This window comes from Barbus barbus (assembly GCF_936440315.1).
Source record: "Barbus barbus genome assembly, chromosome: 6".
NCBI lineage: Eukaryota > Metazoa > Chordata > Actinopteri > Cypriniformes > Cyprinidae > Barbus > Barbus barbus.
In genome coordinates, this window is record NC_136734.1 from 34,132,578 (window position 1) to 34,149,659 (window position 17,082).

Below are 17,082 nucleotides of genomic sequence, written 5' to 3' on the forward strand. Positions count from 1 at the left end.
TCATTGATTTCAGATTTATTTGCCCTAAATGAAATAAAAAGTGAAACAAACAGCTGCTGGTTGCCTTACGTCTTGAGTTTGCAGCCTCTCTCTTTCAATATCATTTCAGTTAAATTTCAAAACTACTTTATTGGCACGACCAAACTTAATAGGTGTACAATCCTGGTCCTGGAGGGGCAACATCCTGCAGAATTTGGCTCCATCTTGTCCCAGTGTACCTGCCTAAAAGATTCCAATAATCCTGAAGAGCTTGATTACCTTGGTTCATTTGTGTTTTATTGGGATTCCAGCTAAACTCTGCAGGACAGTGGCCCTCCAGGAGGAAGATTGGACACTGCTTTTATAGATTATAGATGGTCAAAAGCTTGGCTTTCAAGATCAAAGCAGGGATCATATAGAAAGGCAATGATTCAAAATTTCTCTCTATGTTTTTCTTTCTCTCTCAGAAAAGGGAGCAGTGGAGAGGCTGGTAGAGAAGTTGAGCTCGAGGACTTGCACGAGGATGAACCACCCACCTTTTGAGTGTCTTCATTGTAGATCCTGAAGAGTTTCTCATTGTCCTTCCATCCCTTCGAGCAGAAGATGGTCATGACCCAAACGGCTCCACTACACTCCACCGACTTGATGCTTACCTTGACATTGAACTGGATTCTGCTATTGCTAGTCATCCTTCAGGCTTTTCATCTTCGTCAGTCTTGCACAAGAACCACTTTTCCTGCCTATGGTTCTCATGAAACCTGACCTTGATAATCTGGCGGAAAACTATTTTCTCCTTCATACCATTTGAATCTTTCCATCCTGGTCCTCTCATCCTGGCTAAACAGGAAGGTTTTGTATGGAATCTACATTTGGCCAGGTTTGTGTGAAAGATAGACTACAGCACAAGACTACAGCACAGACTAAAGATGCTATTAACTTAGTAAGCTGTTGATGCAGTGTGCTGCAATCATAACCTCTGTACATGTGTAGAAAATAATATGGCGTCTTGCCTTTTTTGCATACGTATGTTAATGTGCAATTCTTAACCCTATCCATCATAGCATGCCTGAAATATGGCCTTCTCCATATAATGGTGGTTCCATATCTCTGTTGCTTTCCATTTCTTTCATACCATAAAAATGTTCTCATTTCATTCAGATACAATATATAAACACACACAGTGTCGTACTGTGAAACAAAGGGGCTTATGTAACTACTAGACACTAAAAGAGGCTCTTGTCTGCACATTCAATCAATTCTAGAAAACAGGGCTTTCTCATACAGCGTGTTTGAGCGCTCGTTATAACCATTATCTAGAACAGGGCTCATTTTCCATGTTTGTGAATGTCGCAAATGCCGCATTCGGATCGCACCGGATGCAGGGCTCTCATGTCGCATCGCTTTGTCTCTCTGTAGGAATAGAATGTGTCATTGTTTACCGAGTCTTCACATTCCAAAAGGCCTATTTGTCAGTCAGCAGTGCTAACGGGCCCTCGAACACACACGCAAACATGCCACCGAGGCGAGCAAGTGTGCGCTGATGCAGAAAGAGAGGGAGTCACTTTCACTCAAAACAGACAAGCCAATTGAGGGAAGGATCTGAATATGGTGTTTAGCTGTGCAACGAAAGTGAACTGCCATTCAATCTCATCACGGTCCCTCTCGGCCTGTATTAACTCCGTCCAAAACAGTACGCCCTTGTTTACATCGGATCGTCTGCCAGGTGAACCCATCATCCACGTTGTAAAGACACATTGACGATCAAGATATTTAATATTAATTCGATTTTTATCAGTATGAAATTTTCATTGTGTTTCAATTTTAAAAGGACAGTTCACCTAGAAATTAAATATCATTTACTCAAAATCTGTTTGCATCAACACAAATCTTTGAAGCAAAAACTTGCCTATTCAGACCAATGCTTAAAAAATGTCAGGAAAGCTGAATAGAAATGACAAAATTCACTCTAAGTCAGTGGCTCTGTTCAGAAGCAGAAATACCCCATTTACCCTGGTATTCTAAGTGTTGTGCTGTGTTCTGTTTCTGATGCCCAGTCGTCATGGAGAAAAAGGAAGTCAAACTGTATTTACATATTTTTGAACAGATATTTCTGATTTTTGTATTTACTATTGTGATTATCAAACAACGCTGGATTCTTTGTTTCTTATTCACATTTGCTTAGCAAAATAGTCTGTTCATGAGCACCACCAAGTCATTGTTTTATATAACGGCAGTGGTTCATGGCATGTGATCAAATGCGCAAATACTATTGGTTGGCCAGTTTTCTTCTTAAAAAAAAATATTTGCTTTAATTATATGCAAATGATTGTGGCGGTCCGAACAGACGCATTAATTCAAATACATTTAAATGATTGTTTATCATACCAAATATTTGTCTTTATGTCAACAGGCCTTTACCCTCATATCAATCCAAACTTTTTTTTTTCATGAAACATGAAAGGAGATATTTAGCAGAATGTCCCAGCTGCTCATGTAATACAATTGGATGGGTCACCAACCATTCCCCTTTCATTGTATAGAAAAGAGTAGCTTTGACTATTTCAGGGTGAACTGCCCCTTTAATTTATTTTACAAGAATAAAACTGGACTCAATCAGGTCAGCTGCCAGTTATTTCCAGTAAACTGGTTATGTAAGCAGCGAATGCTTAGAGGAAACCTTTAACTTTAGCTCGTTATTGCTTATATAAAGACGGATCGATAAACCGAAGTGAACCACTTTCATTATATTCTTACTAATATCCTGAGCAGATGGTGGTCCATTTTTCTGACTCCTACACATTCTTCCCTTCTTCTCTCTCTTCCCCATCTCTCTTGCTCTCGATGACCCTCTTTTAGGCACATAATCTTTGTAGATTGCTTCTTGCCCATAAACTGAATTACACTGGAAAACCATTTTCAGTGCCAAACGACTAGTGTTTTTGGGTCTGTTTGTGTGGATTTGATTTAATGGAGTCTTGTTTTCTTTATGTGGTACTCAGGGTCTGGACACTGCTGTTCGGGGAATACAGAGATAATGGAGTAGCATATTCTACTGTATGTTCAGGAGCTCTAAAGTGTTTATGTGTAGAAATTCAACAAATGTTTTTATATGATCCCCCTTATACTCTTATGTGTGTGTGCAAACTCGTTTGTCCATTCTGTCTCAAATGTACAGTAGTCTTGTCAGTTACTTCTTGATGTATGCTATGCACCTGTTAGTGTCTTGACGTACGGCATGTCCCTTAACTTATAACCTTTTAAAGACTTCTCTCTAGGTTTGTAATTCCTTTTGATATCTGTGTGAGACAAAACAACCAATGTTTAAACCCCTTTAAATTGTTTCCTGCAGGACTTTTGTATAAGCTAAACATATGCAGCAGCCAATATGCCATACCTCTGTCTGAGCAATCAACTCAAGTGTGGAAGGCTTTATTTCCTTTTCCAGGTTTCGGCTCATGTGCAATAGATGAGGTCTGATCATATGTCTACCCGCATTTACAAAGGTTTCTCTTATTTAAAGGAGAGGCGAGAAATGTGGCCATTTCGAGGCACTTTGTAGCTGCAAAACATTCTTGCTATCAAAGCTTTATGCTTTTTTAATTTCCCTTTCTTGATTTAAAAGTATATCAGAATTGTATATAATACTACAGTTTGAACTTCCCAGTTATTTGTGTCAGAGTGCCTGATATTGCTGGTTATTTATAGACGTCTGTATTCTGCTGCATTGATCTGAATGTAACCGTTTAAAAAATTCAAAGAAAACAGACAAAAAAGAGCATGTCCTGAGAAAGCACCGAATGCAACTATTTCCATGTAAATATGTACCAAAGCATATTTAAAGATGCTATTTTTTGCATGCTTTTTGTACACAGACATAATCAAAGACAGTAAAGATATCACATGCGATTCAGGTTTCTTCTTTATATTTTGTCATTTAGGATTGTATTATTAATTTCAATTTTGCATGATAAAAATGAACTTGGAATCAATCAATGAAACTGACCTAATAATAATACATATAACAGTAGCTACTTTTTAAAATAGTATTTTGTACACAAAAAACAAAAACAAATAATCCTTCATGGCGCTGTCTGATTTCAAAATTGCTCAAGATTGTAAATCATTTAATAAAAAAAGAAACTCAAACAGGTAAATTCCAACAGATAAAAGCAAGTCAATGTTACAAAATAAACCCAGACATAATTATCAATATGCCAGTGCAAAGCAGCAAGGTTTTGTATCACCGTGAAAGGGTTTTATTTTGATGTGAGTTTCAATTAGTGGTAACACTTCAGTTTAGGGACCCATTCTCACTATTAACCAGTTGCTTATTAGCATGCATATTACTAACATATTGATTGTTCTTTAGTACTTATAAAGCAATAAATAAATGCCTTATTCTGCATATTCTCTATATTTTAGACCCCTTAATCCTACTCCATAACTCAACTTAACTACCTTACTTTATTCATAGTGAGAATTGGTCCCCAAACTAAAGTGAGACCAAACTATTTTGTTAGGTGAGACAAAAGAGACTGCATGAGTGTCCAGAAATACCTGATAATTCTATCTTGTAAATTGACTACATGACTACTTTTCAAACAAATAAATACATGGGTATGGACTATTGATTTAAGTAACAATTACTTTTAGAGTGAGAGAACTCCGCTAAGAGTTCCTGGATGAGCGGTAGTCATTATTTCATACCATTAAATGCTGCATTTGACTAATTAAAATCAAGCAGTCCAGAAAGCTGTGTACTAATAATAAAATAACAGACTTTTGGCAAAGAGCTTCCTATGTTTCTTGTCTTTAAGAGCTGGTTAGATTTTAATATCTCATATGGCTCACTGACCAGCTAAAGTTTATTTCACACAAAAATCAGGCTCACAGTTTGACTTGCTACAAAAACAACAACAACAAACCTATACAAAACACCTATTAATAAAAAAATATATATATTTTAAAGTATAGAGGATACCATATCCAGAGTGTGATATATCCAGACATTATATGGTAATTGCCAAAAACTTCGGGAACCTTGTAAAGACCTCAAAATCCTCCTAGAATTGTGCACCTTTACAGTCCTGAGCCTCAGAATATGAACGCATCCAGTGGATATTGGTTGTTTTAAATCATAACAATGATTTAATATCTTTCCTCAGTAGTTTGGTAAGGAATTGCGATTTAGAAAGGAAAAGTGATGTCTGACGGTTCTGTGTGTCAAGTCTCCCAGCCGTCTTGCTTAAGCTCCAGTGTTGAGGTGTTTTTTTTTCTTTCTCTCTCTGTCTTCAGTGTAATAGTCAGTCGTCATGGCAGCCGTCCTGACTTCACTCCTGTGCACAGCACAAATCTGAATTACTGTGACCACAACTAAAATTGAAAGTTGTTTATAGAGATAGGCTATAATTCTACAGGGATCTGCGGCTGAAAAGATTTGAATGGTACGTTACCTTTGGTAGATCTTTTTCTGTCTGTAGCTGGGGCAAGGTTGGCTTCTGTGAAAGTGCAAATACATATCTGAGATCATTTCCCATGCTCCTACCTATATCAACCCCAATGTTTTTCTTCCTCAGAAAGATCCTGTAGGTTAAGATATGCCCTCACATTCCTTTCTTTATAAGAGACAAGTATGGTGTTGCTAGGGTAACTATATCACTGCAGATATGTCTTCAGGAAGGCGTGGTGTTGCATGGACTTGAATGCCTTAGTCTGCCCACATGCATACAGATCAAAAGTAAGATAGTTGCTGACGCCTGTGTGGTTATAATTTTCCTCTCACACACACTCCCTCAGAAGTACTTTGGACATTTGAATTATATTTAAATTCTGAATTTAATGTCCATAATGACACTACGGGAATGTAGCTTGATGTAAATGTTTGGAAAGGGCATTGCGTCTGCTGAAGTTACAGATTTGCAAGGCAGCTAACTATGTATCTCTGCTGCCATCTTTTGTGTCGGTAGTGAATTAGCATTGGCTATCCACAGAACTCTCAGAGACACACTCAATCACAAAGGCAAGTTTGATTGGAACTAAATTTTTAATGCCTATTTATTATTTAAATAAAAAAACAACAACAACACTCACCTCTTCCGGGATTTCTGTATACTTGAATTTCATGTTTTTATAGAAATTTCTCTTTGGAACAAAATATAGGAGGAGCATATCGCACACAACGGTTGCCTTAAATGACAAATGAGAGTAGATGTTAGTTCCTTTCAATAGGATAAAAAGCACTTGGGGGATATTTTGAGCACAAAACATCTAAGTGTATAGAAAGGTAAGCTTGAAATCGAACTAATTTGATGCATCTATCCTGTTCTTGTTTCAGTTTCAAATTAGTCATCAACATAGTCATTGAGTCATTAACATAGAGATACACTAGCATTCAAATGTTTGCGGTTTAGTATGATTTTTTTCCATACTAATGCAAGGATGCATTCATTTGACGAAAAGTGTTAGTAAAGACTTTTTTTTTTTTTTTTTTTTTTTTTTTTTTACAAAGATTTCATTTCAAATAAATGTTTGAATAAACTTTATATTCATCAAAGTATTTTTAAAAAGTGTTTCCACAAAAATATTAAGCAGCGCAAATGTTTAATGTTAGTTTATCATTTTTACATGAATGGTACAACACACAAGATTTTTACACCATCTCCTACATGACAGGAGAATCCAAAATATGGAGTCTGTAGTTAAAAGTAATTAAGCAAATGATACCAGGTATCTCTTTATATGAATATAAGTTTATTCTCTGTGCCACTCACCACTCCGAAGATTCCTACTCCTGAGCCTATAGCCGTCAACGTTGGGATAATATCAAATTTTCCTGCCTGCAAGGAACAAATGAAAATGTGCATGTTCCATAATTTCTTTGTGAATGATCCATAAAAAATAAGCTTACCCGTCCATGAACAATGATGTCTATCCGTACACCAAACACCTTCATTAGTGTTCTCTTCTCCACCCCATCCTCCACATAATATTTAGCATATCTGAAACAGTCAGTATCACATAATAATTCTAGTAGTGATTCCACTTAATATATTCTTTAAAAAAAAACTATGTAATTCATTATTTTACAGAACCCAACAAGGCTCACAGGCACAGAAATAATACAGTACAGCACCAGTCACTGCTAATTAGTCTAATTAAAACTTGTTTTCACAAGAGAAATGGGTTAAATTTTCTTACCCACCTAAAATTGTATCCCAATGATGGTTTCTCTTCTTTGTCATTTTTCCCTGTTCCATAAAGACCACAGAATTCATACTTTGGTTTGCAGTGTCTGATACTGAGGTCCAGATTGCAGTCCCAGTCAATGAGGACTCCTATAGCACCACCCTAACACATCACATAAGAAATATCAAGAAGATTATCATCCCACGTTTCTTTGATCTTCTCCAGATTTGAATCATTCACTACAATTTTGGGATAATGTTTAAAATAAGAAACTCGCATTGTGAGATAAAAGGTCACAGCTATTCAGTTTAAAGTCACAATTATAAGATATAGGATTACTATAGTGAGAAAGTCACAATTGTTAGATATAGTTGGAATTTATGAGGAATAAAGTCACAATAGCAAGATGTATAGCTATAAACATTGCATGATAAAATCACATTTATAAAATGTGAAAGTCTCCTCAAGTGAAGTTGACCACAGACTTATTTTACTGCTATTCATAAATAAAGTCGTGGCCTAATGGTTAGAGGGCTAAAGGGGAAGTCGTGGCCTAATGGTTAGAGAGTCGGACTCGTAATCCAAAGGTTGTGGGTTCGAGTCTCGGGCCGGCAGGGATTGTAGGTGGGGGGAGTGAATGTACAGCGCTCTCTCCACCCTCAATACCACGACTGAGGGGCCCTTGAGCAAGGCATCGAACCCCCAACTGCTCCCCGGGCGCCGCAGCATAAATGGTTGCCCACTGCTCCGGGTGTGTGTTCACGGTGTGTGTGTGTTCACTGCTGTGTGTGTGCACGTTGGATGGGTTAAATGCAGAGCACGAATTCCGAGTATGGGTCACCATACTTGTCAGTATGTCACTTCACAAATAACAGAGCCTACAAATTAACATCATGATTCAACGGCTATCAAGTTTGTAAACTATTCAATTCACTACATCAGTCTTTAGGAAATCATCCTGATTACTGGACATACTAGAATATTTTGAATCTAAGTATTCTGTCTGAATGTGTGTTTAAAGAACAAGTAGCCTATAGGAGGGTGAGTGTTAGTGGGTGTGTGTATTTACATGACAAAAACCTACCACACGGGCTATATCGGAGAAATTGAACCCAGAACGCTCAACGATGTCTCCCAGTCTGAAGATGGGACACAGTGGATCAGTCTTGGGATGATACAAACAGTTATTGATATAACTCTGATTCACACTCTCCACCAAGTTACTCCTAGAGAGAAAAAATAGAGGAGAACTTTCATCTGTTAGACAAAACGGATAAAGCTGAGTGTTGCATTTTAAAGCCTGGCCTTCAAAAACATGTTAAGTACCATATTGTACAGTACAAACATTATTACAGTATGTTATTACAAATAAATTATTATTGATGTGAGTGACAATAAATAAAAAAAACCACAATAAACACCTGGTTTATATGAACGTTCAAAATAGGTACTTTTTAATTCATCCTCCTTCCTCTGAATTTACTTGTATTTGCCAATATACCACAAGGAACATTTGAAAAAATATAGAATTTTACCTTACTACATTAAACTGGCGAAAGGTAATGGAGTTTTTGATGAACAGTGTGTAGTTTCCTGCTGTGTGAAGTATTGGAGGGCTACAGAGAAACAAAAGAGGGACAAAATAATGTTCAATGGAACAGACCAAGACTGTAGGCTGATTCAAAACTATTTTGAATACAATCTGTCACATGCTCCAGGTATAAACATGCATTTCTTATGTTTAAGGCGACTGTCAAGTGTAATTTGTTTCTCTTGTTTAGTTTCCAAAATTTCTACACAGACATGAAGTTCAAGACATTCAGGAATAGTGAGTCTTTGCTTTTTATTAAACCGTATCTATTCATTCATTATGGTGGGCTTATAAATGAAAGATGCCACATAAAAAAAGACAATAATTGTAGTCCAGGCATGCCACAATAATTGTTACTGTTACTGTTAGACACCCCATGTGATTGATTCAATTAATCAACAACAATAATAAAATAAGCATTCATACTCTGGTATTTTACGGTCATCTTCAACTGGACACCAGGAGTAGATCTCACAAGTACTGGTATTGCTTATACATCTGCCCGTCATGTGCCCTGAAAGAGACAGTAGTGCCGCAAGGGAACAGCAGAGTATAAGAGCTTTGGTGTTGATCAGAACAGACTGAAACAGAACACATGTGCCCCAAAGAGAGATGGCAGGGTATATCGTAGGAACCCAAAGTCTTACACCCTTGTGAAAATGCCTATATTTTGCATTTTTCTAATTTAATACCTATTTACATTTGCCCTTACATTATATTTTTTTTAATATATTTTGAATCCCATCAACATGGATTTAGACTTTTGATACCCACTGTGTATGCACAAACACACCCGTATACCTAAACAACGTCATACTTTTGAATTACTCTCAGCACAAGAATGCTCACTTAAGGTAGTGAAAGACATATTTTTCATATTTAAAGTATAAAATTTGTTGGTACAAGAAGAGTAGAAGATTATCAGACCGTGTGAAAAGCTAAAATCAGATAAATTTATACAGCTGATACACATCTATTCCTATGTTACTAAATTAACTTTGCTCTGAATTAATGAGCATGAAGGATGATTCTATCAGTCCAGTTATTTAGGAATGCTTTCATCAGATTGCATTTGGTCATATGTTTGCAATTTCAGTCTGACTCTTTTAACATGGCCAGGAACATTTACATTCACAGACTGAACTTCCTTTGGTGGTAGTATACCATTGACAAACTTTTGTACAACCATTAAAATACACTTAGTGTAACCATAACATAAAACGCATCCCTTGTGTTACAGAACATCAAACATATATCAGAGACATTATACAATAAGCATGAAATGATATGCGGTCTGAAGCATGGCATAAACAACCAGAAGTTTGTGTGATTTCAAAGAAAAAATCTTAACTGTGAATTTTACCCTGAGTTCACAAGAGTCGGTATTGTAACACGATCAAGGAAAATATTTGTTGTATGGTGAAGTTTGTTGGAAGTGTGTGCCAATTGCCCATGACTGGAAGTCAGGACACTTTGAATTACTGCAACATGAGATAGTGGTGTTTACTTACTCTGTATAACAGGAGTAAATCATTCTGCTACGCTGCATGTGAAACTGACTCATTATTTGAGTATTTGTGAGCCACACTGAGCTCATGATATCAGTCTATAATGTGGGTTTGATTGTATCATTTTTAATCAGCTTTTTGTTCAGTATAAGCCATTGGTGTTCCCATTGCCAATCTGGATGAGAGCCCTGTGGAACTCTGGGAATTACAGACATCAGTGAGCATGGGGTAAAATTCATCAAAGATGTGGAAAGCTAAGAAAAAAGCCTTAGAGTATGAGAACAAAGCACGTTAGACATGAATGATAGTGACTTACAGAGATGGCAGCATGGATGATTTGCAGGTTTTTCAGTTAGAAGAGTGAGAGTTCATTAGGCCCCCTTTGATTCTGAGTAGAGTTGAAACCAAATGCTTACGTGCAAGTGCACCAATTTTCTTACCCCATGATCATTTGAATTCTGTGGTATATATCTTAGACCACTGGTGCACTGATTTAGTTACCAATGAAGGTCAAAGAGATTATACAATGCCCATGAAAAACACTCAGTAAGTGAGTTCCTCTGCCCCCAGCTGTTAGTGATGTGAAGTTAGTCTGCTGCGCCGGTGCCTTCTGTCGGAACAATGTAATGGTTAAAACTTTACCATTTCCCGTACGTTTGTATTTGCCCTCATCGCAGTCCTTGTCAGTAATACACTTGTTCTTCCCATCTGTCAGCTGAAATACAGACAGCAAAGGAATAGCACTTTAATGGATATTAGTGTTTAATTAAGCCCCAATTGGCTTATTGAAAATATGCAAATATGAAATCCAAATGAGACAGGATGCACAGAAGAGGCAGAATAACCACAAAACCCAGTTCTTACAACTCATTTGTTTAAGCAAAGCTTTACAAGTAGTGCAATAAAGTCAAATAGAGAGTCAAGTGAAAGACAAATAAGACTGAGGTAAACCAAGAGCAGGTAAATGAATGAAGAGATGGTACATGAAGTCTAGTCATGTTACTTTGCTGGAAAGTACAAACAGATTCTATCATCAAACACAGGTTATAAGTGTTTGCCAAGGTCACTAGGGGAAATAAGTGACACTTTCTGTTTCTTTTTAGGATATTTTGTACTTTAAACATTTTAATGAGCAATGAAATAAATCTAGTGACAATCTGACTCACACGTTTAACTGATTCAAAAGCAATAACCAAAGTGTTTTCAACTGTATTTCAGGTGCAAGATGCTAAAGTATGGGACAAATTGCATTTCAAATGGATTTAATATGGAACAGGTCTCTGCTGTTTTAAAAATGTCACAATTCCTTATTATATGAGATGATTTTGAATAATATGTACAGTAGTTTGTAACCCCAGGTGTGTGACGTCTGTCTTCAAACAAACTGTCTGAGTTTTTGCTTCATCTAGCAACACCAAAGACAAACTGCCACTCAGTGACGCACATGGCTTTACTGAGGCAAAGAAAAAAAAGTAAAAGTGGTATGATCACTGACAGAAGCATCATGCCCATTCAAACTAAACAAGCATGTCACCCTGAGAAACCGGTGACTGTATTTTAACTGGTGGGGAAAGATGGTCGGGATATGACTCATACAGAGATCTTAGAGAGAAAAAGAACAAACAGTTATGACAGTCACGATGATCAAAGCCGATAGTGAAGAGAGAACAAGAAAAAGATATTTACCCACCTCAGGACATTTGTCTTGTTTTTGTCCCACAGTGGCAATGAAGTTCGTCATCACAACAAAAGATGAGTCACCCTGGAAAATGGAACAGAAAGGACTTGAAAGGTTCCACATGACCATATGTAGTCTCAATCTCAAAGTTCAAAACAGAGCCAGAGTGCCATGTTAAATTTATAGTACATTAAAAGCTTGATTTACACTGTTTGAAGATAAGCATGGCTATATTTTCAGCTTGCGTCTGAGAGACAGCTGTGTTTAAGGCTGAATCTGAGGTTTAACCTCAGCCTTAAATAGTCCAAGTGTCATTCCATCTCTCATGTCTCTGCTCTGTTAGTACTGTTAGATATTAGTGACAGCAACCTGTACTCATGAAAACCAGTGATTTTTATTTTTATTTTATTTGATTAATATTTTCCTGTCATTCTAATATGCTGATTATTAATGTTGAAAAGCTGTGCTTAATATTTTTGTTTTGGAAACCGTGATACATTTTTTCAGGATTCGTTGTTCAATGGAAAGTCTCCGTAAAACATGAATCCCCAATGTGTGTGTGTGTTTGTGTGTGTGTGTGTGTGTGCATGCATAAGCTGATATTTGTTATCGTGATTAACATTTTGATGTTTGCTTTTTGGACAAAATATTGTTTGACTTTATAAAGAAGCTCCTGGAGCCACTCCTTTGTTTGCTGAGTGATGACGTACTTTTCTGTCAACAGTTTGTCTGTTTCTTATTGCACTAGGTGCTTTCTGTTAAATAAGTTCATATTCTGAAACTGCTACAGGCTGTTGGCATTTTTAATGATCTCTTTTAAGAAATAACTTTAACAAGTATCAACGAGTATTTCTCCATTAGCCTTCTAAATAGCATCACAATATAGATGTTTGCTGTGACAATATCAGCACTTTCTCAGGGTGAGAATAACCCACGAGTGACTGCAGATGTTTACACAATATGAGTACATTTATCTGCGATTAGGCGTAATTCATAGCCTTAATGGCTCCTATACCAATATAAGTGTGTTTAAACTCAGAAAGCATAAACTTAAGTTTACTGGATGGGCAATTACCCAGTTAGTAGCCTACATCTGCATTCAAATATATTTATTCATTTTTTTTTTTAAATTATAACAAAACTAATGAAAAAAATAATAATACAATGTATATAAATTAGGAGACACAACCCACCTGTTCAGGAAAAACAAAATCAGCTGAATCCCATATTTTCTCCTCTTCGCTGATATTTGTGAAGGATATTCCCTTCATCTTGGTGAAGATGGAGCCTATGGCGATATCTATCGCCTGGTAGCCTCTCTCATACATGAACACCCACCTAACAAAAGCAAAAAATTATTCATGACCACATCTGCTATAATCAAACTGCAGTCTGAAGACTTTCATTTTTTATGTTTTCGATTCATTAAATACCAAATTACTTTGTGTCTTTGTGCTTTTACAAAATAATAATAATATTAATAATTGTCATCCATGATATTTCATGACAGCCATCAATAAAGGTACCTTTTTCACATAGCGCATATGAATAAAACCTGCAAATTTCTGCAAATAATTACCTTCCAAAGACCTAATTCTTTGAAGTAGGGTTACACACGTATATAAAGAATTCCATCAATTGTCCACTAACATATTCCTGTTTTTGAAAATGTGGACAGTTATTTTCAGAAACATTTTGACAGATACTGTAAAGCTATTCTTTCTTTATATTAATGAATATTCACAGCACACAGTTTGTAAATATTGAGCTTTTGTCAACAGAGATGTCAGTCAAAGCAGGGTTTCAAATTTTTTTGAATGAATTTGATCCTGCCTTTCGCTCAGCCAGAACTGCTATTTGTCTATTTTTTTGGTCCATTTTTATTGGTTTTAAAATATATTTATCAGTGCACTATTTTATTCTAGTAAAAAGCTTTACCGTGTCTCATGATTTGCACTATTAAGCTCGGACAGCAGTTGGAAAATGTTTAAATGACATAAGGTTATGTTTTATATAGTTTTCGTTTCAGAATGTTTGTGTGTTGTTCCTATGTACATGAACCATCTTGTGTCATGTAAAAGTAGGATGAAGCAATAAGATTTTGGCCTTGTGCCCTCTTGCGAGACACAGCAAATGGTATTCTTCCCTTTGAAGCATGACTCTCAGTCTTATCGCCTGACACACCTGAAGATGACACACTGCTCCAACAGTTTATTGACTTGATCAATTTGTGTTTCATTCAGCTTACCTTACTTCCAAAGACAAACAACTTCCACATGACAGATAACAGAAGCACTATCCACTTTTAGCTGCATGACATGCAGGTTTATAGTGTTTAATGCTTTGTAGTTTTGAATACCCAAACAAATACCTCTGTCAGCCTGTTGAAATTTGGACTAGAGCTGCATTTGATTCATTAAGGGTGGTCTGCTGATGTTCATTGATTAAACAAAAAGGAGTAACAGAGAGGGAAGAGAGAGCAGCACAACTCCTGATCACAGACATTGAAGGAGGTTTACTGTATTAACATTATATTATAATACAGCGATATAACACGTACACGGAAAATAGTAGACAGCTAAGTATCACTGTATTACAGGCTTTACATACTGCACAGTAGTCATTGAATTAAAGAAAAGCACAACAACTTATTTGGTTACTTGCAAATTGTATTATTTAGAGCACACAAATAACTCCCACATGATGCTCAGTGGCTTGCACAATACAGGTTTGAATTACTTAAGAGGAAATGCTCAGCGTTTGCCTGGACTTGACTGTTGTAAAGGTTAACGTCTGTCAAAGTCTGCTTTTTCTCCGTGAATGACTGCAGCATGACATTTTACCGCAACACTCATATCATGAACATTGCATAAGTGAATCTTTTACACAGATGCCACATACATCCAGTTATCGAATACATACTGAGGGCCAGCTGTTAGTTCTATGACAGGAGATGAGCTGCTGCTAACTTATTGATGCTACAAGCCTAAATCTAAATCAGACATAATGAAAAAACAACAACATATGGGCATACTTTCAAGCAAATCAAGTAAACAAAATAATTCTCAGCTTCGGAAATGTGTGTCTTGTCTGAGACAACAACAGTTTGATGGTGTGCTGCTAGTTAGACTAAACAGTGTATTTTCTTAAATGGTACATCATGACAGTACTTAACTTTTCAATTCAATATAAGGCTTCAGCTGTTAGTGTTTTTGCATTCTGACTGTACATTTTTGCCCTGGTTGACGCATGTTCTGTTCAATTATTCATGCTCACTGATTTTCACCTGCTTTTCTTTTTCAGAATTTTTAAGAATAAAATAAATCTCTTACCCAATGATGTAGGCTAGAACACCCATTTGGATGATTCGGCACACCACTGCAACTCTTTTGTTCCTGACCAGAACCTGTCGAGGTGTTTCGTATTCAAAGAAGAAGGTTGATATAATTCTTTTTATTTGAGGTTTCATCCTTCTCGTTGAAAGGTAAGAGTAGACACAAGGTTCTTGTTGACTGGTAATATGTCCTGGTAAGCACTGTAAGAGGTTTATAGAGTGCTGATATCTGACTTCCTAGCTCACCTCAGCTTTATTTGTCTCTCTCTCTGTCTTTCTTTCGCTCTCTCTTCTAAACCAAACAGTTCTCAAAGTAAACCACCCACTATGAGTTATCTTCATCATCCCCCCTCCTCTTATGACTGTACCACAAATGCATGTACAGACAGATAAATGTCTTGAGGGCGGAGTAACAACTCCAATTGCAAATAAAGGCTTAATAACCAATTGCAAATAAAGGCTTAATGTCCACCGCATATCTGTGACATGTCTGAAACAGCCTCTCTCTCTCTCTGTCTCTCTATCAGCACTCTTTGGTCACTGCCTTCCTGAATGACTGCTAAAGATAAAACCCAGCACAGTATGGGTTCATTTGTACTGTATGTTCAAATGCAGAGTTTCACAGGATTGTTCTTATAAATTTATGAAGCACCTCAGTTCCAATTGCTTTATACAATTATATGGACCACCATCAGGCATCGAACCAGCCTTTGAACTGTCCAGAGAGCTCCAAAAATGCCTGCAGTGATGTGAAATTTCTTTATTTAGGGGTTGAATATCAAATTTCTCTATTATTATTAAGGGAGTTTGCAGATGTGATTGATTAATATTAATATTATTATAATTAGTTAATATTAATTTAAGTGACTTATATTGTCTGACTACAACAATATTGCCTTATTTTGCTCTATTTCGTCAACGAAAATAGTTTCGACAAATTAACAGCTGAGTCGCTGCGCATCTCCATTCAAACACAGCAGTGTTTCGTTTATGAATGAGCTGCGTTTTTAAACGCATCTAGTGTCAATGATTCATAAAGACAGTCACATACTTCGTTCCTGAATGAATCAGCCGTTCAAACGAATCAAATAAATGAATCATTCAGTGATAAAATCAGTGACTTGCCGCCACCTGCTGGCAGTTTTAGTTTAATTTTTAAAGTATATTTCCTCTTATTTAAATCATTTAATATTTCTATATTCAAAATTTTATATTTAAAACATTAACCTCAACATGAATTTATAAATTTAATTGCACTCTCAGCCTCATTAAATGTCTGGAAATACACCTACAAGCCACTTGTGTGTTCTTCTGTGCCACCTCTGTAGTACAAATGTATTTCTTAAATACTGATTTCATTTGATTGATAACTTATTCTTATTCTACTTTTTATTCTGTTGTTTTAATTAGAAATGTTAAAAAGCTTAGAAATTTTTGAACTGATGAATAAAAGATGATATACTTTTAATACTTTGCCATTACAAAGGTAAAAACAAAATTCCCTGTAAATCACTTTGAGTCAAATATCACCTCGTAATGGGAAATTTAATTTTTTATCAATATTTTTAATTATTGATTAGAATGTGCTCCTAAATTTTTGACCGTGCTCCTAAAAAGAAAAGTAAGCGTAAATTATTGCAGAACTGGGCAACATTTAATGCACTATCTTTGGCTCTTAAAGTCACATGTAGAACAGTTTTTGTTACCCAGACAGATGGGTAGTATTTTATTAATTTATGTCTGACAACAGAAACAGAAAATATGTCAATTAAGCACTGACAGCATATTTCCACACAAATGTAGGGTT

The 17,082-nt window shown here is 36.3% G+C and overlaps 2 protein-coding genes across 5 annotated transcripts in view; one reads left to right on the forward strand and one right to left on the reverse strand.

Annotated features, from left to right (window-relative positions):
- LOC306871428 (calcium/calmodulin-dependent protein kinase kinase 1-like) overlaps positions 1 to 3,888 on the forward strand; it is an 86,963-nt gene extending 83,075 nt beyond the window's left edge. For 2 of the 3 annotated variants that reach the window (XM_079419346.1, XM_079419347.1), the window contains exon 17: positions 447 to 3,884. In XM_079419346.1, coding sequence (XP_079275472.1) covers positions 447 to 522 — 76 coding nt within the window. In that variant the 3' untranslated portion in view covers positions 523 to 3,884. Of the gene's footprint in view, positions 1 to 446 lie in introns of all 3 variants that reach the window. The other variant, XM_079419345.1, reaches the window with a different exon arrangement.
- On the reverse strand, positions 3,882 to 15,641 carry LOC306871429 (P2X purinoceptor 1-like). 2 transcript variants are annotated; one of them, XM_079419348.1, is made up of 13 exons: positions 15,274 to 15,641; positions 13,135 to 13,279; positions 11,954 to 12,025; positions 10,906 to 10,978; positions 9,182 to 9,269; positions 8,700 to 8,780; positions 8,249 to 8,390; positions 7,181 to 7,326; positions 6,887 to 6,977; positions 6,750 to 6,815; positions 6,070 to 6,165; positions 5,433 to 5,477; positions 3,882 to 5,315 (listed from the first exon to the last, which is right to left on the reverse strand). In XM_079419348.1, exons 1-13 carry the CDS (start codon positions 15,408 to 15,410, stop codon positions 5,310 to 5,312), a joined length of 1,188 nt encoding a protein of 395 aa, XP_079275474.1. In that variant the 5' UTR covers positions 15,411 to 15,641; the 3' UTR covers positions 3,882 to 5,309. The 2 variants fall into 2 exon arrangements, with proteins under 2 accessions (XP_079275474.1, XP_079275475.1); XM_079419349.1 differs by having other exon boundaries at positions 3,883 to 5,315; positions 10,918 to 10,978.
- Between the last annotated feature and the right edge of the window lie 1,441 nt (positions 15,642 to 17,082).